At 41.9% G+C, this 21,525-nt stretch overlaps 1 protein-coding gene across 5 annotated transcripts; it reads left to right on the top strand.

Annotated features, from left to right (window-relative positions):
* The first annotated feature begins 4,884 nt into the window (after positions 1–4,884).
* LOC136481570 (uncharacterized) lies at positions 4,885–7,696 on the top strand. Of its 5 annotated transcripts, none has more exons than XR_010764768.1 (6): positions 4,885–5,445; positions 5,584–5,681; positions 6,091–6,212; positions 6,647–6,758; positions 7,300–7,340; positions 7,458–7,696. XR_010764768.1 is itself a non-coding variant. In XM_066478909.1 (6 exons), the coding sequence occupies exons 1-4, from the start codon at positions 5,420–5,422 to the stop codon at positions 6,700–6,702; spliced, it is 246 nt and encodes an 81-aa protein (XP_066335006.1). In that variant the 5' UTR covers positions 4,885–5,419; the 3' UTR covers positions 6,703–6,758; positions 7,305–7,340; positions 7,458–7,696. The 5 variants fall into 5 exon arrangements, 4 of the variants coding, with proteins under 4 accessions (XP_066335006.1, XP_066335005.1, XP_066335004.1 ...); XM_066478909.1 differs by having other exon boundaries at positions 5,584–5,685; positions 6,091–6,152; positions 7,305–7,340; XM_066478908.1 differs by having other exon boundaries at positions 5,584–5,685; positions 6,091–6,152.
* Positions 7,697–21,525: the final 13,829 nt, after the last annotated feature.

Below are 21,525 nucleotides of genomic sequence, written 5' to 3'. Positions count from 1 at the left end.
GTCTAAAAATACGAATTCGCTCGGGTCAAATGTAGAAAACGATGCGGTTCGGTTCGGGATATTTCCTTTCTGGTTTCATCCTTACATATAACAAACACTTGAAACATACATTCGAAATACTTGCAAAAACATCTGAAAAATACTTGAAAACCATTGGAAACATACAAAACATCTAGATAAAACACTTACAACATATGTCCAAAACAGTTGAAACACTTGCAACATACGTCTGAAACAATTGCAAAACGCTTAAAAACACATGAAAGCCGTTGCAAGCATATGCAACATCCAAATAAAAATACTTGCAACGTATGCAACATATGCGTGAAACATATACAACATCCACATATAATGCATGCGACATACTTCTGATAAACAGATGAAACATTCACTATGTAAAAAAAGCACATCATAGACGCGCGTTCAGGCACATCACAGACGCCATAACGCGTCTGTAATAAACACATACTACAGACGCGTGTTACCAATACGCGACTATCACAAAAACGAACAAGCGTCTATGATAAGCCCTTAACAGAGACTAGTGAGTATCTACACGCGTCTTCAGTAAGCTCTTACTGGAGACGCGGGTTGCCAACACGCGTTCGCGACAAGATTAAGATGCATCTGTGTGAAGAACCATATCTTAGACGTGTGTCTGTTATATGCATCTATAGTAAGAATCCTACTATAGACGACATTTGTAAACGCGTCTGTGTGAAGAAACATAGTGCCCACATGTGTGCAATACACACATCTGTAGTAAGAATCCTACTACAGCCGATGTTTGTAAACGCGTCTGTGTGAAGAAACATAGTGCTGAGGCGTGTACAATACACGCGTCTGTAGTAAGGAACTACTACCACTACTAAATTTTGACCCTATTGCATCACGTCCCCTTGCATCAAACAAAAATCTGATGCAATAGGTGGCTGCTATTGCATCAATTTTTGGAATCTGATGCAATATGTGGTCGTTATTACATCGAAAAAGAGTTGGATGCAATAGTAATTCATGTCGATGCAATAGGTATGATATATCGCATCATTTGGAACAAGGGATGCAATAGGTAGAAATTATTGCATCAGACACATTTGGTTGCGTTAGTATTGAATTTTTGATGCAATATGTAGGTGGTAATGCACCGGATTAGAATATGGATACAATTAGAAAGTACTATTGCAACGGATTTGTGTTTGATGCAACCGGTATTTTTTGAAAGAAATTTAACTAACGTGAAAACACCTTGTGGCTACCTAATAAGTGAGACTGACCGGCGCCACGCTCGTGCTTCTCAGCTCGCAAATCGCGTGCCTCTCAGCTTTCCTCTCTGGGCTGGGCTGTGAGGCTACAATTGTAACACCCTAAAATTTGTCTCTTTTGGGAATGGAGTTAAAATGATTAAATTTGGAATTTTGTGTTCATTAAAACATAGCAAATAAATTTTTTCATGAAATTAAAATTTAATATAAGGTTTAGAAACATGGATGTGCATACATGCGGGTGCATTTGATTAAATTGATTGAGTGGTTTTGGTTACATTTCAAATGGGTTAAATTGCTTTTGCAAATGAAATAAAAAATGGCTTTGAAGTAAAAGAAAACAAGAAAGAAAAGAAAATTTGAAAGTAAAAGAATTTAAAAAGGGTAAATTTATTTTTGGAGAACTTACCAAAATTTCTCAATTATATTTTAATTAAGAAAAAGATATTTCAAATCATATTCGAATTTGATTTGGTTTGCATTTTGATTTAAATTTGGAAACAAAATGGAAAAGATTTGGAAAAAAATGATTTCTTCCTCTCTCTCCCTCTCCCCTTTCGGCCTGCTGGCCCATCACCGGCTTGTTCTCCTCCGCACCGGCCCATCCCCTTTGGCCTTCCTCTCGCGACGTTGGCCGCAGCTAGCTCCCTTCGGCCTGTTCCAACCGGCCCAGCAAAGCCGCACCGGCCGAAGCCACTACAGCAGCCCAACTCAGCAGCAGCCGCGCCCCGCGCAAGCCCCCTCCGTCCGCTGACCGGTGGGCCTCGTTTGTCAGCTCCTCCTCCTACCTCGTGGGCAACATGGACTCCTCCGCTGCCGTCCGAGTCTGCCCCGCCCACGGCTCCCTCCGTTTGTCGTGCCTCCCAAGGCTCTAGGGCCATAAATAGCAGATGCTCGTGCCCGCCGCTACCTATCCTGCACCGCCATCGCTCCGAGCTAGCCATTGAAGGATATGAAGCGCGTTCAGGCTCAACCCAAGAAATTCCACCGCTAACTGGATGACACAGCAACGACAACCACACGCAGCACTTTAGGAGGCAACGCCTCCAAGGATGGTTGCGACGCAGGCAGCGCTTCGCTGCCTGTTTAGCAGGGACCAGATTTTCACACTACGCCAGATTCCTACTATAGGAACGGGGGCATTTTTATTGTAGGGGCGGCTGGGGTTGGGGGTGCCCCTACATCTGAAATCATTTAGGGTTTTAAAATTTGGTTTGAACTTGTCAAATTTCAAATTTCGAATTTTAAAATGTGTAAAACATTGTCACATCCAATTTTGATCAAACTTAAATGCTGAATCATGATTTTAGAAATTTTTAGAAAAAAAACCATCACATTTGGAGTTAGTATGAGGGAGAACAACTAGTTATAAAGTTTACCAACAGATTAAAAATAGAAATCACACTGTTCTAGATGATCCTTACATGATCATAGTGAACAGTGTGATTTCTTTTTTTAATCTGTGGGTCAACTTTGTAACTAGTTTTTCTTCCTCATACTAACTCCAAATCTGATGATTTTTTTTCCTAAAATTTTCTAAAATCATTCTCTATCAATTTATTTTGTTGGTTTTGTCAATATATACATATGAAAAGTTCGAGCAATTTAAATTTTTAATTTCAAAAAAATACAACTCCAGACAAGATTTTGGTACCCCAAATGATTTCAGTTGAAAAGTGATAAATACCAAAGTTGAATAACTCATCAAGATCTACAACTTTTGTATTGGTCATTTCTTCATATGACAAAGTGGTAATGACATTGTTCACAAATATGACACATCTCTCATAAGGTTTTATAAACTATATGAGACATGTGTAAGATTAGTGATCAATGTGTGCTATGAATTTGTCAAATGAAGAAATGACCAAAATAAAAGTTGTAGATATTCATTAGTTGAACAACTTTGGTATTCATCATTTTTATGTTGAAATCAATTTGAGTCTCAAATTTTGGTTCGAACTTGTCGTTTTTCAAAATTTCAAATTTGAAAGGTTCAAATTTTGTCAAATGACAAGATGACTAAAATAAAAGTTGTAGATATTAATGATTTGAACAACTTTGGTTTTCATCACTTTTTATGTTGAAATCATTTTGGGTCTCCAATTTTGGTTCGAACTTGTCATTTTTTAAAATTTCAAATTTGAAAGGTTCAAATTTTGTCAAATGACAAGATGACCAAAATAAAAGTTGTAGATCTTGATGAGTTGAATAACTTTTGTATTCATTAATTTTACATCTGAAATCATTTAGGGTTTTAAAATTTGGTTTGAATTTGTCAAATTTCTAATTTTGTATTTTAAAATGTGTAAAACATTGTCACATCCAAGTTTGATCAAACTTAAACGCTGAATCATGATTTTAGAATTTTTTAGGAAAAAAAACCATCACATTTGGAGTTAGTATGAGGGAGAACAGCTAGTTACAACAGTTTACCCACAGATTAAAAAGAGAAATCACACTGTTCTAGATGATCCTTACATGATCATAGTGAAACAGTGTGATTTCTTTTTTAATCTGTGGGTCAACTTTGTAACTAGTTTTTCTTTCTCATACTAACTCCAAATCTAATGATTTTTTCCTACAATTTTCTAAAATCATTCTCTATCGATTTATTTTGTTGGTTTTGTCAATATATACATATGAAAAGTTCGAGCAATTTAAATTTTGAATTTCAAAAAAATGCAACTTCAGACAAGATTTTGGTACCCCAAATGATTTCAGCTGAAAAAGTGATAAATACCAAAGTTGAATAACTCATCAAGATCTACAACTTTTGTATTGGTCATTTCTTCATATGACAAAGTGGTAATGACATTGTTCACAAATGTGACACATCTCTCATAAGGTTTTATAAACTATATGAGACATGTGTAAGATTAGTGAACAATGTGTGCTAAGAATTTGTCAAATGAAGAAATTACCAAAATAAAAGTTGTAGATATTCATTAGTTGAACAACTTTGATATTCATCACTTTTTATGTTGAAATCAATTTGGGTCTCAAATTTTGGTTCGAACTTGTTGTTTTTCAAAATTTCAAATTTAAAAGGTTCAAATTTTGTCAAATGACAAGATGACTAAAATAAAAGTTGTAGATATTAATGAGTTGAACAACTTTGGTATTCATCACTTTTTATGTTGAAATCATTTTGGGTCTCAAATTTTAGTTCGAACTTGTCATTTTTTAAAATGTCAAATGCTTCATATGCTTCTTCCAAAAGTCTGCTACTGCACGTTCCATATATAATAATCTAAGACAGTCTAAATTAGTATATTTTCTCCTCTACTGTTGCTGCCTTATGCTAATTTTTAGTGTTTGTACTTGCAGCGTTGGAGCAGAAATCGTCCATCATGATATGTTCATCAGCCTAACCTTTCAGTTTGGACCAACACATTAAACTCCTAAGATTGTTTTCATGCAAAGATTAAACATATTTTTTGCCTGCGCCTTAACCAGGTGATTTGTCGGCGCGCGCGATGGCGCGCGTCATGTACCAGTACCCTTAATTTTTATACCATTTACTGCCTCCTCAAATGGCCACGTCGACGCTTCGTTTGGTCTGTCCGATCCGCGATTTAGGCCATCCACTGCCCTGCCATCTGTTTATCCCCCCCCACACCGATGGAACAATCCCGAAGCCTACCGCAAATCCTCCACGCCCAGCACGAGCCCTAGCGCTCCCACCGTCCCACGCAGCTTCGGTCCAACCTTCCAGGGCCCCGGCCTCTCCGCAGCCATGCCTGCCGTGCGGCGGAGCCACCTGCGTCGGCCGGCAGCACTCCTCCCGTCCTCCGTCCCTCCCAGCCAAGATCCCGGCGGCGACAGCCTGCGCTGTGCCGCGCCTAGCCACGGGTCCGCATGTGCGTCTGCCGGCTGCTTAGGGGCGCTTCCTCCTCCGCTCTCCTGCGCTGCTTCGCCCCCTTGTGGCACCTGCCCTCCGCCGCCATTGCGGGTGGTCCACCCCTCCCTCTTTCCGGCTCTGTCGAGCCCCGGCGCGGGCAAGCGCCTCGCACGGCAGGCGTTTGGGCTTCCAACTTTGGCGCTCCGATTCTGATGCCATCCCTAATTTATCTCCTCCTCTCAGATCTCGGAGGACCCAAAGCCTTGATAGGCCGTGGACAGCGTGGTTAACCCTCGCCGCTGCCTCCTTCGACATGGCCAGAGGTTCCCAAATTGTCAGGTACTCCAATTTTCCCTCTTTATTTTTCTATAATTTCACTTTGCCTCTCTGATTTTTTAGAACGACCACTCTGATTTCCCCCACCAAAATCTTATTGCTATATACCAAAATTTACTTGGTTTACTATTTTTACTCTAGGGTTTGGGCTTCCATGCCTGCTGTGGCGCTATTGGCCACCTCCGTCCGTCTACTACGAGGCTGTGACCAATTGAGAGTCCAGAGTCCAGAGCTCATACGTAGGTGCTCTCATCTGAAACACCTTACACCCCTTTTACTTTAGTTATCTGCTGTCTTGGTGATGCTCCCCCCTATGTATGGTCTAATTTAGGGTGCTTTACTGAAATTGCGTTACGTGATGGAAATAGAATTGTAGTGCTTCTTTCATATGTCAATTTATAAGGAAATTGTCATTGTAGCCGTGTTTGATTAGGGGTATGCCATTATTGTGATTCCATAATTCTATGATACCGTGCAAAACTCATAATCTCATGTAAATGTCAACGAACTCCTGTTGCAGCGTGGTATATTGTGTCCTTCGAACTAATAGAATCCTAATATCTATTTCCTAAAATAGATTGATTTGAAATGCTTTATGGATCCTCTACTCATAATAGATAGCATTTTTGGGGGTTTCTGTTTGTGCAGGTCATTAATGATTGCTCCAGTTCCAACTATGACAAAGACCAGGTCGTCTGCCGCTGCTACTGGCGAGCTGTTTGCCACACAATGTACAGGTCAATTGTTTGGTTCTATCCAATCATATCAAGGTGAATTATCGAACTCTACAAGTTTTTGTTGGGTCCATCTCATGGAGTGTCACAGACTCTCAGTTTACATATGCCTCCATGTTCCAACATTTGCTTCAGTGCTTTCCACAAGATGACTGAACATTGCCAACTTTACATAGTCAACTTTGGTACAACCATCTCCATGTATTATCAGAATTTAGAAACAGTCCAGTCCTCAAAATTAGTAAAATATGTTTTCAAATATAATTTAAATCCCTTGATCCATTCATATTAGTATAGTTTCTCAGTTTAACTTGAAGCCCAACTTGATTTACTAATATATTAGCTTCACCATTTTCGAGAGTACCTATAATGTATCCTTCACTCACTTTCTTTTTGCATATTTAGGCTTTTTACCCATACTAAACACACACATGTCCAGGATTTTGATTTTACTTCCTGTCACTTTTCAGATATGTCAGCGAAAGCTTCCATTGAGCCATTACCTACAATTGAGTTTGTTGCATAGCTGCTGAATTCTAAAATTTACTCCAGCCCACTCTCAGATGCAGAACAGCTGAACAGGTGAGGGTGTTCTCACTGATATGTCATTTTCCTGATATTTCATCTCATACGAAGAACAATTGCTCAAATGAAATATTGTGCATTGCCTTCAGCGTAAAATGTATAGTTATCGATGGTTGAATCTAAAATTGTTCGGACATAAAAAATAGGCAGCGCATGAACTTAATATATGCATTTCCTTTTTGGTGCAATGGAAATTGGGGGTATGTCCACCACACACCAGTGCTCTACTTTTTTGTTTCTTGACGTTGACAATTAGTATAATGTTTCATACTGTTTGTACTTACGATTGTTAATACAAAGTCATTGCCAGTGTTTCACTCATAACTTTTTGTAACCAGAATTGTGGACTTCAAACTACCGAGCCTTTTCCTTTTGGTACTCATATGTATCTTAAATACATGATCCCATTGTTTAAAAAAATGCATAGCTTTGCAGAAGTGATTCGACTTTTGCCTTTTATTTTTTTCATCACATGCAGCCTCTTGCATAAATTAGTTACCAAAAAACTTCAGTTAATGATAAAATCTATCTTTTTCAGATCAGTTGCCAATTTGATCCATGCCAGTGTCAAGAAATCAGGTACTTCAATTTGTTAAACCCAAAAATATTGTTGTCTATCATGTGTTGTCTATGTTTGATTCCAACTGTGTGATCAACTATATATATTACTAATGCATGCCATTTTGACTTTTTCAGGAAGATCAACCTTGAGGGAGTCTTGGCAAGCTGAAATGAATCAAATATTGTGCAACGAGAAAGATGTCATGTTGATCTGTGCTAAGAGACATGTATTTTTGTTTATGATTGCCTATTTGTAGCATAAGATAGTGGTTTGTAATGCAGTTCAACTTTGCAATTACCTATTTGGAAATAGGAAGGCATTTGACTTCCTTACATTGTACAAACTATTGAATGCTTATGATCCAAGTTATTAATATGATTGCCTTTTTGTGCCATTGAATTTTGTAATTTTATGAATTTCTGTGCAATGAATTTGATGCAATAATTGGTTGCCCTTCAAATCTCATGTCGATGCAATAGTTTGTATTGCATCCAAGCTCATGTCGATGTGATAGTTTGTATTGCATCTAACCTCATGTCGATGCAATAGTTCGAATTGCATCGAACATAACGTCGATGCAATAGTTCCTATTGCATCGAACCAAAATGATGATGCAATAGAACCTCTTGCATCGAATCAAAATGGTGATGCAATAGATTATATAGCATCGAACCTAATATGGATGCAATATAGTCTATTGCATCCAACGATAGCCGTTGCAATAGATGTATTGCATCAACATGATTTGGATGCAATAAGCTATTGCATCTCTCAATTTTGATGCAAGAGACAACGGATGGACGATGCAATAGCTGCTTCTCGCATCAACCACAAGTAACCGATGCGAAAGGCTATTGCATCAAGACCACTTGCATCGGCTGGCATCAAACGAGAAATTGATGCGAAACCGAACTATTGCATCTATTTTAGACCTATAACATCAAAAATTGACCGGTGCAACAGGGTCAAAATTTAGTAGTGTACAAATGATGTTTGTAAACAGGTCTATAGTAAATAGCATGCTACAGACTCGTATTCTCTACACGCGTCTGTAGTATTTTCCTTACCACAGACGGGTCTAGGCTACAGACGCATCTGTAGTAAGGAAAATGCTACAGACGCGTCTGTAGCCTAGACTCGTCTGTAGCCCACAGCACAACTCAAATAGCACAGATATACACAGATCACAGATATATATACATAGATCTCACAAAAATGACATATATATACAAGATCACAACTGTTCATCTCAAAACTTAATTTGTTCACAGTACACACATATCACACACAGTTCACAGATCGATTGTTCATCACCAGGTTATTCTCACATGTATATATCTCACAGCTCCAATTGTATCTCACAGGCTCCAAACACAGTTCACAGATCAAATGAACATATATACCAGGCTCTTCATCATGGTTTTGTATGTGAACAATGAAACTCGCCTGTTTCATCGAGGATCTGTGACACAATAAACGAGGTGAGCTTTTCTCTAATGTCCGCAAAGTTGATTGGAGTGGACTGCACTTCAAAATCCTAAGATAAAGAAAGGTAGTCATATGAGGAAGTTGCACATGTGTATAGCCATCATCCATAAAATTAAGCTGCACAACAAGAGATACAATATATATATATATATATATATATATATATATATATATATATATATATATATATATATATATATATATATATATATATATATGACAACAGCAATACAAAAAATTACAAGTCAATATATATAAGCCAGCCATAGTCTATAAAAGGGTCATAGGAGCAGATCATAGCAGTAGCTTCATCTTGTTCCAGATCACAGCAGTAGTTTCAAAAATTGACAGCAGCAGTATATATGACAACAAGATGGGATCAAGGCATTCTATGTAGATCACAGCAGCTGAGCAGTAATAAATACATATATTTGCAGTTGTACCTGAGGATCAGTCAGGTTGGTCTATGCCATCCCCAGCATCAAGCGGTGGCCCACAAAGAACCCACATGTGTGGTTCAGACCATGCTGCTGGCACTGCAAACATAGAAAACACATGGTTAATAATTGAATTGACAAAATAACTTAACAACGGGAAGTGAAGCACTACTTACTGGAATTTTGAATGCATGGGTCAACTTTAATTTTCTCTGCCCTTTCTTCGGCTTGGGTTGGCAATTGCCAAAAGCCCTACGCATACATGAGTTGTTATTAAGTTTTTTTTTACTTCCACTAACATAATTAAGAAAGAAATACATGGGTCAATAGTAGGTTAGACAATACTCACTCATCTATCGCAGATTTGATAGAAGTCAAATCTAACTTCTTGCCTCTATTGGAGTCGAGGTATATCACCTTCTGCAACATTCGAGCGATGGTGACAGCAATCCAGTGCCCACCACAGTTATGTGCAAACATCACAAACTTTTTCTTGGCATATTTCCTTAGGCAATATTCTAGATAATCCACGCTATAGCCTCTATCAGTGTTCATAGTCTTTATAGATACTAGATCTAGATTAATAATGCCAACAGGCACATCTTTGGCCCTAGCTTCTACAATTAGGCATCAAGAAATAAAGAAGCATACAAAAGCAATTTAGTAAGCAAATATATGAAGAGCATCCCTAGCTAAAAATGAACAAGCCTAGAAAATAGATGAAATTGTACTTATAGGGATAACACGCGAAGAAGTCCTACATCCAATCCATCAAGTTTGAAGAGGTCAAACAAGTCTTCTTATCCCACAGCGAAAAACTCAGTGTCTGCTAGACGCCAAAAATGTTGTTTCTTGAAAACAGCAACCATCCCGGTTGTCCTCTTCTCTTCACATTATTTCATGGACTAAGCATGAAGAGCAACATACCCAGGTCCTGCTTTCTCAAGCTTAATTTCTGATAGGAATTGCTCTCCAAATTTGAACTTGATATTGGCCCTATTCCATACAGAACCCCAGGGTCACTCTTAGACGATTTGGTGGGTTTCTCCACCTTTCTGCAGCTGCTCTAGTTTGTTGTCACTCTTGACTGCTGCAGGCTATTTCGGTGGGTTAGCTGGAGCAGTTGTGGAATTAGCCTTCTTCGGCTTTGTCGGTGGGTCAGCTAGAGCAATTGGGGACTTAGGCTGCTCCGGCGCTGCATTAGTCTTATTTGAAGCACTGTTTTCTACAGTAGTGCCACTATTTGGCTTATCAACAGTTGCACTCTTAGAGGCACTACTCTTCGCCTTCTCATCACCTATCACAAAGTCCTTTAGATTGCTTTTGGAGCTCATAGGTGGTGGAGGTCTTGATAACTTTGGAGAAGAGAGCACCTTTGGTGATACCACAATCTAGCCTTTCCTCCATTGGACCCTCTTGTATAGAGCCTGTCCAAGAGTTCTTAGCTCTAGACTTAGGGGCGAACTCAATGGTCTATCCTCATGTTCCGGATGTACATAGTCAATATGTACAGTGGCACAATGTTCCATTACTGGTTGTGAACAAAGGTTAGTTTGTGCTGGGAAGACCCGACCCCTTGCTACCTCCATCTGATAACCTCTAGGGTTGATTACTAGGCTACACGGTGTTGGCTCAGTTAGAAGGTCCACAGTATCTGGATCTGTAGTTGCCTCAAGCCCATCGATGTAGTCTCTTTCGACTGCATCCGAGGCTAAGGCACAGCTGCTCTTCCGACCACCTACAGAGCTAGGGGTCTTGGAAGGTGACCTCAAATGCACTCCTTGGTCACATAGCATGGCCATGATATCATTTATGACCTTCTTGGTAATTTCTTCTGTCACTTGTCTTTTAACTTCTTCTTTGATGGCTTCCACATCCACATCACTTGTTGATTGCTTCCTCTTTCTGTACATGTCAGCGTAGTCCGGCCAATGCTTCCAACCACTGTAACTAGACACACCATGCACGCGGCCTGTCTATTCTGGACTGCCCAAGACCTCTGTGAGCACATCCTTTTCCCTAACCAAAAAGAGCCCTGAAGACTCAAGGGCTCCTTGCTTCTCTAAAATTAGCTTAGATACACTTTCAGCTAAATCTTTCAACCAACAAACCTTAGGACTTCCTTCGGACTGAACCAAAGTACTCTGTGCACGTAGAATCTTCCTTGGGTGGCCACGTAGAAACTGGTCCCAAGTATTACTGATGCCTTAGGCAGCTAACTCCCTGTCCTCCTGCTCCCACTTTGTGGCTTTCCCTTCATACCCTCCTGTCCCCAGGCAGTGGTCATGCTTGTTCATCTCCCGAATCTTCTTGTACTTCTCACTTGCTGCCTTTGCTTCTTCGCTATCCTTTAGTTTCACAAACGATGTCCAATCTTCTTTCGGAATGTATGTGCGCTTCACCATGGCATCCAACACTTTATTGATGAAATTGCGTGTAACGTCGCTTTTGTGGGTTCTCCAACTCTTGGCTACCATCTGCATTATCTTCTTACATGCTATAGCCTTCAATTATTCTGGAAACTCCAACCAAGGCTAGACACACTCATCAAATATAATCATCTTGTCTTGTTCACTTAGTGAATTGAATGAAGGCAGGACCAAGGAGATCCTTTGTCTAGCAATCAGACCAACTAGCCTCCTCATTCTTATCTGGGCCCTCTTCTATGTGGGAAACCAAGTTGGAGTGAGCCCCGTGATGGTTAGCTTGTCATCTGGTCACCGGGTGACTGTCCTCTTTCTTGTCCAAGGTTTACGAGGAGGTTTAGATTGTTGTGCATCTACATTAGCATCTCTCTCTTCATCCTCTATAGTACCATCTCCCTCTTGGTCCCTTGCATCCACATCTCTCTCTTCCTCTTCATTAGCATCTCTGTTGTGTCCCTCCTCTCCACTGTTAGTTGGTTCTTCGTCTTCTCCTGCTAATGATGCCATAGATGTGTGATCAGACGCCTATCAAACAAAGGTGAGCAAGGTTGTTAGTGAACATGATAGAGCACTGACATCTAATAGTAACTAGTGTTAGTATATCAAAAAGCTGCATCTTACCATTCTGATAGGGAATGTAACATCAGTCAATACCTAGTAGTGCAGACACCTTTCACAACACCGCAAAGCCATGTTTGACACATGCAGTGAAAACAACAACAAAAATGTCATGAGATGATGTACAATTCAGAATAGAAATTTTAGAGTAGACTAAAATACATCTACAAGTTTAGGCTATAGAACATCTCAATCCACTCAACTAGATCATCAACAACCAGATCAATAGTTCAAGAAGCAACAGAAAATACAATATTATGTAATACTAACTAAAATTCTCAGCTAAGTATGACCCATAAGAGTTTATACTAATCAACAAGCAAAAGTAGAGTATGAGCAAGTGTTCAGTAATATAGCAAAGCTAATAGTCGAGATCAATATTTACAACCCATTGTACAACATCTACATGATAAGACTAAAATTAATGTACAAGTTCAGGTTCTAGAACCAATTCTACTAGTCTAGTATTTCATTCATGTCATAGGCACAAGAACATCTCAATCCACTCAACTAGAACAAAACTACCAGGTTCCATCGTACAAGCATAACCAGACATTCTAATTTTCAAAAATCCATCTGTTGCTCCTTATCTATCTACAATACCTAACAACTATCCATCAAAAATCACTCAACCAGAAACAAACAGAGACTCGATAATAGCCTTTCCGACTATGAATCCTTGGCTATTGCAAAATCACTAAGCTGCTACATCTAACTGAAGATAATTCATGTTAGAACTCACCAGGTGAGGTTGAAGGAGGAGGCTAGCACTGCCGGAGAGGATGAAGGGGTTGTTGGAACTGGAATATACCATCGACTTGCGGCCTCTGATCCGCTCACAGTGCCTGTAGAATGGCCACCGCCATGCCCAGCCGCTTTGGAGACAGTGCATCGTGCCCTACTGGACGGAGTTGGAGACAATGGTGGAGGATAGCCTCAGAGATGGCATCAGAGACGAAGGCGGGTGGACGCTAGCGCGTGGATGCAGACGGCGAGCGAATGCGGCAGCAGTGAAACCCTAGAATGCAGGGAGCGGACGTGGGCGAAGACGGCGGAGGCGCGCGGATGCGGCGATAGTGGCAGGGAACGGACAGTGGAACCCTAGAATGCGGGAAGTTGGATGTGAATGGACTTGGGGAATGCAGGAAGGCTAAGAAATTTGGAAAAAAAAGGGTGGGCAAAAGAAAATTTCTTACTACAGACGGGTGTGGCCAAGACGCGTCTGTTGCAATAAAAGAAAGCAGGTCAAAAAATTGTGTCCCACCCAGGGATCGAACCTGAGACATGTAGGCCCAGAAGCAAGTGTCTTTCCATTGCACTATGTAAGGAGTTCGAACATAAAGTGGTTTGAATAATTTAAATAGGGTACGTAATAATTTCTATTGGTTCAAAGATTGATGAACAAGTGTGATTTTTCTTCTTAATCTCTGGCTCAAACTTGTAACTAGTCTTTCTCCCTCATACTAACTTCAAATTTGATGATTTTTCCCAAGTTTTTGTAAAATCATGCCCTACCCATTTATTGTGTTGTTACAGCTATTATTTTTGTCATTTTTCATGTGACTGTGTTTTATCAACTCAAAATTTGAATTTCAAGAAATGGCAACTTTAAACAACATTTTGAAGCAGTAAATGGTTTCAGCTGAAAAAGTTATGAACAACAAAGTTGTAGAACTGATCAAGATCTATAACTTTTATTTTGGTCATTTCTTCATCCGAGAAAGTGTTAGTAACATTGTTCACAAAATCTACATCTCTTATAGTTCATGAAACCATATGAGAGATATATAAAATTTCTGAACAACGTTACTATCACTTTCTCAGATGAAGAAATGACCAAAATAAAAATTGTACATCTTGATGAGTTGTACAACTTTCATGTTCATGACTTTTTCATATGAATTCATTTGGTGTTTCAAAATGTTGTTTGAATTTGTCTTTTTTTTTATATTCAAAATTTGAATGGTTCAAACAGAGTCACATGAAAAGTTTTCCAAACTAAAAGTTATAGATCTTGTTGAGATCTACAACTTTTATGTTCATGACTTTTTCATCTGACATCATTTGGTGTTTGAAAATCTTGTTTGAACTTCTCATTTTTTTGAAATTGAAATTTTGAATTGTACAAACAAAGTCACATGAAAAGTTTTCCAAAATAAAAGTTGTAGATCATGATGAGTTCTATAACTTTTATGTTTGCAACATTTCTATTTTAGATCATTTACTGCACTAAAATTGTATTCGAAGATTTGAAATTAAAATTATCAATTTAACTACTGCAGACGCGTGTTGGGAACACGTGTCGGTAGTATTTAATTACTACAAATGCGTGTAGTAAAGGAGTGTATGTAGTAGTTGTTATTTCCGACGCGTGTAGTCAAGGCGCGTCTGTACTTCTGCGTCCCTTCAATTTTAGATCCGAACTGACACGTCCCTTCCATATTAATAAAATAATTACTGCCACCCCGTCCCTTCACATTCACATCGCCTCGCTCACTTCACCACCCTCACACTCCACGCGCTGTGCCTCTGTTCGCCTCCCTTGCCACCATCACCCTCCACCCCTCTCGTCTTCTCTCCACCGCCACTGCCCTTGGAGATGACGAAGCCCATGAGCGCCACAATCGAAGGGACCCAGGGACTAGCTGTTTTGCCCGTTCCTCCGTGGCCGCACTCTCATCGTTAGTGGCCATCCCGGTGGTGGACGTGAAGGTGGAGGTGGAGGACATCCCAGTGCGTCTGCAGGGGTTCAAGAAGCAGAAGGCTGTGCCCGCCTCATCGGTGGCGGTGAAGAAGAAGAGCACACACTCTTCCACGGTGGCAGGGCCCTCTTCTTCCTCGCCGACGGTGAGGCCGGCGGCGATGAAGCTGGAGGAGGCGAGGAGGAGGACGGTAGAGAAGGAGCCGGTGCTGGTCGTGCTAGAGGTGGACATGTCATCGGATAGTGAACCTGTGGTGGGGAAGTGCAGGCACTGCTTTGATGCCAATGGGAAGACGTGCCTTTATTGGTTGCGCCCTGGCTTCAAGTGCGGCTCCATGCCCGACGAGGTAAGCTCCAACCAAGGCCTGCTTAGTAAGGATTTCATGATCAGTGCTTAGCATGATATGCTATGGTTGTCACTGCCTAGGCTACTATGCTTGTGCACTCTGTTGTGTTTGCTCTGCTGCTTATATATATATTGTGCTATATAAATTACAGTTTCAGTAATTGTGATCTAGCTTATTTAGGGTTTCAGTGCTATTTAAATTCTCTGCTATTGATGTGTGATGAGAAGACAAGCACATATGTGAACTACCTGACATGTTTCATGCATTTTCTGTGATGAGAAAGTTAGTATTTAGAGTTATTTGAAAGTTAGTATTTGGCATGATATGTTTCCTACATTTTCTATGATGAGAAGACTACCTGTTGCTGTGATGAGAAGACTTGTTTATTTAGAGTTATCTAAAAGTTAGTATTTGGCATGATATGTTTCCTGCATTTTCTATTTTAGCATTGCAGTTTCAGTTAACTGAATGTTTCAGTTAACTGAATGTTTCAGTTAACTGTTTTAGTTAACTGAATGTTAGTTCAGGCTTCAGTTATCTTATTCTGAATGTTAGTTAGTTGTAATTTAGTGTAAGTTAGTGTTTGGCATATGTTCAAGCTTCAGTTACCTTAGTTCAGAAAATAGTATTGTCAAGAATTTACTGGCTTCAGTTTCAGTTTCAGCATTGTCAAGAATTTAACTGAACTGTTTCTGTGCATATATGTAGGCTCCTGATTTTAGGCTCCCTGCAGGTACCATGCATATATGTAGGCCCTGCTGGCAGTGGTTATGAAACCACTACAATAAAAGCTCTTGGCTATTCACTGAACGCTTGATGATGTCAAGGAGTTGCTGAACAATCAAGCTATGGAAATACAAGAATTTAAGAAGATGCATGCTAAGAAGGAGGAGAAGGGACCTACTAAGGAGATGGTGGACACCATGGGTGACTCAGAAGTTGGAGGGCCTAACCAAGGGGGTGGACGACGTCCTGGCTAAGAAGCCAAAGTGATCATTCCACTGAAACAGTGATGACCTTAAGTTACCTTAATTAATATATGTACTATGTGGTGATATGCTGTATGGACACCGGCTCATCTATGTGTGGTGATATGTTGTATGGACACCTTAAGTTAATTAGCTATCTATGTGCTGGATTCTCATGTATGGACACCTTAAATTAATTAGCTATCTATGTATATATATGTTATATGTGGTCCATATTTGTGTTGCTGTGATGACCATGACAGCCACTGGATGCTGTTGGTTTCATGTATGTGTTGTGTGCTCAAATACTAGATGCTCATGTACTGGATTCTCATGAGTTGAAGAAGATGATGGCTGAGAAGGAGCAGAAGAGAGCTATCTATGTATATATAAGTTACGTGTGTTGCTGTTATGACCATAGCAGTGACCGGATGCTTCTGAAATATGTATGGACACCTACATGTTAATTAGTTATATATGTGAGTGTTTCTCATAAGTGTGTGCTGCTCCTGTGATATGAATGGATGATTATGCGTGCTGCTCATATGTGTGCTGATATGACACATCAAATTCTAGCAGCATGTGTACCCTATGCATGTCATGAGACAAATAAAATGAAGTAGTCTTGATAAGCAAATTTCAGCATACATCCACAAGGTACCATACACATTACAAGGAGTTGTGAGCTTAACATCCTTGACTAGATGACATGAACTTATCTAGTACAATTTACATATCTCATTCTACAATTTACATCCTTGATGACATGAACTTCTCTCATTAGATAGAATCCCTTCCTGAAAGTTCCTGAAAGTAACATCACATTTTAAGTAAGAGCGACGACAAATATATATTGTTAACTAAAAAATGAGATTGCACATTATTAAAAAACTCTCATGAGCATCTTTTTCTGCGTACTTGCCATTTTTGGCATCTTTTTGCCACGGGGGCAACCTCTTTATGGCCATCTCTTAGGTATGGAGTTAGCTAGCTCACCAAAATCATAGGGAGGATGGAAGTGTCCAAAGGAGGCACATCATTGGATTGATTGAACTCTTCCTCATCGACTGGATTTTCAAGTCCAACAACTTGCTTTTTCCAGGGAGAACCACTTGTCGTTTCTTGCTTCTAGTGTCATGCACATAGAAGACTTGAGAAACCTGACTTGCGACAACAAATGGCTCGTCCCTGTACCCAACTTGGTAGAGGTCAACCGTAGTGAAGCCATACCTGTATTTCATGATACCCTGACTTCCCTGAACCCATTGACACCGAAAAATAGGCACCTTGAAGCCTGTATACAAGAGTTCGCATATCTCTTCAATCTGACTATAGTACGTTGTCTTCTGCATCTTGCTGTCAAATGCATCTACACGAACATCAATGTTCTGGTACATGCTCTTCTTGTATTGATCAATGGTGTAAAATGTATATCCATTTATGTCATAGCCTTGATAGGTTGTGACTATGAAGAAAGGCCCCTTTGCCAGCTTTCGAAGCCTTTTGTCTATGCAAGAGGTTGAGCTGGCAAGTCATTCTTTGAATCAGATGTTGAACCCACTCATATATGCCCTCGCTAACCATTCGCCCTGGTGAGGGTTTTGTTGCCTCAACATCTCCATATGCTCTTCGATGTAAGGTTCCACCTCTGCTATGTGCTGGAACAATAGAAAGTGGGCTCGTTCATAGGCATCTCTCTCTGGAGTAATGTGCTTCTCCCCAACACACCCTCTGCCCGCTAGCCTTCCCTCATGGCAAGACTTGGAGATGCCAATTGGAATGGTGCGGTCCATGTAATCAAGGCACCAGTCGACCACCTCCTCAGTAGAATAGCACTGTGCCATGCTTCCCTTAGGATGGACCCAACTCTTGGCATACCTATTCAGACTGCTCATAAATCTCTCATACGGATACATGTGGTGGAGGAACATCGGTCCAAGATACCTGATCTCCTTAACCAAATGTACAATGAGATGGACGGATATGTCAAAGAAAGTCGGCGGGAAGTAAGCCTCAAGGAGACACATCACCTATAATAATTGATGCAGATACAGATGCGTTTTATATACATGCATCTATAGATTTAGCTCAGACGTGTTTTACCAACACATGTCTACAGTAAAGCTTATTATAGATGCGTGTTGACCTCGCCGGACCGGTGACCCCCGTTGGCAACTTACTACAGACGCGTGTCAGGAAGGCGCGTCTGTAGTTGTACTATAGCAGACACGCTTTACTAGTCGCGTCTATGGTGAGGTGGTGGATATGTGGCTTTTTTACATAGTGATTTAGAACAGATGCTTGCAACATGCGTGTATGCCAGTGCAATATATGCACCATCTCGTTCTACTTTTGCAACATCTATGTGAAACACGGTGCGATATACCCATGAAACATTTGAAACAATTGGAACATACGCTTTCAACATGCGCTTTTAGCACAACTTCTCCTAGCTGCTTGCCGCATAGAGGGAGTGCAGCTATGCGTGCAACCCGGTTATGACAAGCCACCTTGCCGCTGCCGTCCAAGATCATCCACGAGCAAGCCAGCCATCCGCACGGTGCGACGTGGAGGACGTTTATGTAAGGAGGGGACATGAGGTGCATCAAAGCAACCGGCACAGCATGACGCATAACAAACCGGAGGGCCACACTGTTGCGTACGCCTATGGTAGAGGAGTTCATCTACTATGCACCGCTGGCCGGAGGGTTTTGCAATTGGGTGGCAGAGGAAGTGGCCTGAGAGGCAGCCACATCAGGCACCAGAACAACGCGAGGATGACACAAGGGCCAGGAGGAAGACGGGCGGCCGCCGTGGGCAGGAGGCATGATGGAGAGGTAGGAAGGTGGGTGGCTATGCTCGGGAGCATTGGAGTGGCCAGCTGGCGGGCGTCCGGACGCTGTGGAGAATGCGAAGGCGGCGTGATGGAGAACGGTCATGGCGCTGATTTTTTTTGAGAAACTGCATGACTGGAGAGCCTTCTAGAGAAACGAGTGGACGAACGGATAGGATAGAGGTGTCACGGCACACCAACAGGAGTGTTCGGATGGACAGACGCCCTACAGGAATTGCCTTTTCTAAATATATAGCGTTTGCTATACACTTATATATATATATATATATATATATATATATATATATATATATATATATATATATATATATAATCTCTAGATTCATAAAAAAGGATTATACATAGAAAAATCAAACATTTTAAAATTTGGAATAGTGCATTTGACCATATAGTGGCCACCTCCAAATTCCTCCTAAACTAATCTGGAGATGTCCTTTGTATGGTCAAATATACTACTCCATTCATTTTAAATTATAAGATGTTTTAGCTTTTCTAGATACAATATAACTTATAAGATATTTTAGTTTTTCTAGATCTAGATATATTATTTTTACTATATGTATCTAAACTGCCATGTACCCGACCTCTCTCGTTATATAAGGGATAGGGTCAGACCTAGGAGGAGGGAGGATCCCAGATCGATCACCAGACACTCCATCCCATTTCATCCGCCTCTACTCCGCACAGGGAGCAAGGCAACCCAGAAAGGGGCATCGAGAGCTCCTCCTCCGCATATCGTCATCTTCCTCCTCTCTGACGAGGGGGAAGGCTCCACCGGCAGCGAGGCAACCTTAGGATTAGCACTGAGCTAACCCCTAGCAAATCTCTCTTTACACTCTGTTATAACCCCTTGATTTTGGGCGCTCTTGAGTATAAGGATCATCAGTTGCTAGACGTAGGGACCAAATTGGCCCAAACCAGGATAAACCATTGCATCTTCTCTGCGTGATTCTTGTGTTCCAAAGTCCACCCGATCCACTGGAGAACCATACTCTGTCACCGACTCAAACAACTATGCTTGTTGTGGTTTTGACCCCACGACAACTAGCATGCTAGGTAGGGGGCAGCGTCAAGTGCGATCCTGGCTCTGCAGTGGCTAGAGCCACCCGCCTTGTCGTCGGAGCAAGCGGTGCTGCCCCAGACGGTAGTGTCTGCTTCCCCGACTAGTTCTCCATCATGGCCGGCGGCTTCGCTCTGGGCCAGGTCCTCAACTTTGGGAGCCTGTCCTACATAACCAACTGCTACGGCGAGCTTTGTACACTCCACAGGGCTACGCCGGTGGGGAATGAGCCCCCAACGTCGCCCCCTCTGCCAGGACTCCTGGGAGCAGATCTTGAGGTTCTGGCCCGCTAGATCCGGCGTGGTCTGGGCTCGAACCCCACCGTGTTGAACTATCGCCTGATGTTTTACATGCTGGCCAACGTCCACCACCAGATCGCCACTGGTGTGGTGCTCCTGCCACCTGACAGCTATTGGTACTACCTCTTGGACCTACCTTTCGGGATATAGAATGCGGCGGTGTCCTTCTAGTTGGAGCTGGAGCACCTTATCAGTCACAAGGCCCCATGCAGCGCCATCCTCTCTGGCACGGCGGGGACCGATGTCCCCTCGCACAGCACCTTCCTCGAGATCCTTTCAGGGAATGGCCTAGAGTATGACTCCAACGAGATCGACTACAACACCCTGCCATGCATGTGCTACCACATCGACGGCAAGGATCTTGCTGAGGAGGCACCAGAGCTCATGTCGCTAGACCTGAGTCCCCGTAGCCACATGGCCTACCTTCAGGAGAAGGCGGACCGCTTGCAAGCATGGCAGGTGGACTTGGAGGCCACCGAGGCAGTGCTCGAGCGCTAAAGGTAGGACTTTGCATAGCAACAAGCTGTGCACCCTCTCGGGGACGACGACGATGCTCGCATGGGGCCTCCACTTCCCCTGTGCGATGTACAATATGGTGATCGCCGCCTATCGCTTGGAAGACATCTCCGACACGCCAGACCCAAAGATGAACGAGTGGTTAAACGAGGCAAAATGGCTCCTTTGTGTCGCCCTCGAGCAGCAGGCCAAGAGTTTAGCCTCTCGGTGCCACGCTGCGCTCTCGGTCATCCCAGACGACGACCACGCCAATGGGGACCACTCCGACGCTCACACCCCACCGATGGGAAGAAGCAGCGGTGACACCTTCAGCAACAGCTCTAGCCAGCCGTGGACCTAGGGCGCCAAGCCTCGCAGGAGTGAAGGCACGACCTTTCTCCTTGGCATCCCCCCGCACGCCACCGGATCAGTGATGACCGTGATATCTATGACACCATCGAGGCCAGACATCACGCTTAGGCGCAGTCCCGCACCCCTGAGCGGTGAGG

This window comes from Miscanthus floridulus, chromosome 9, assembly GCF_019320115.1.
Source record: "Miscanthus floridulus cultivar M001 chromosome 9, ASM1932011v1, whole genome shotgun sequence".
Lineage (NCBI taxonomy): Eukaryota > Viridiplantae > Streptophyta > Magnoliopsida > Poales > Poaceae > Miscanthus > Miscanthus floridulus.
Note: the sequence above shows the minus strand (reverse complement) of the source record. Positions and strands in the feature narration are given on the sequence as shown.

What these genes read in the sequence shown, in the direction of transcription:
- LOC136481570 (XM_066478907.1), top strand. Translation starts at nt 5,420, where the DNA reads ATGGCCAGAGGTTCCCAAATTGTCAG. An exon ending in AGAGGTTCCCAAATTGTCAG is followed by an intron (nt 5,446 to 5,583) that starts GTACTCCAATTT and finishes TTTTTACTCTAG; the next exon opens with GGTTTGGGCTTCCATGCCTG. An exon ending in AGTCCAGAGCTCATACGTAG is followed by an intron (nt 5,686 to 6,090) that starts GTGCTCTCATCT and finishes CTGTTTGTGCAG; the next exon opens with GTCATTAATGATTGCTCCAG.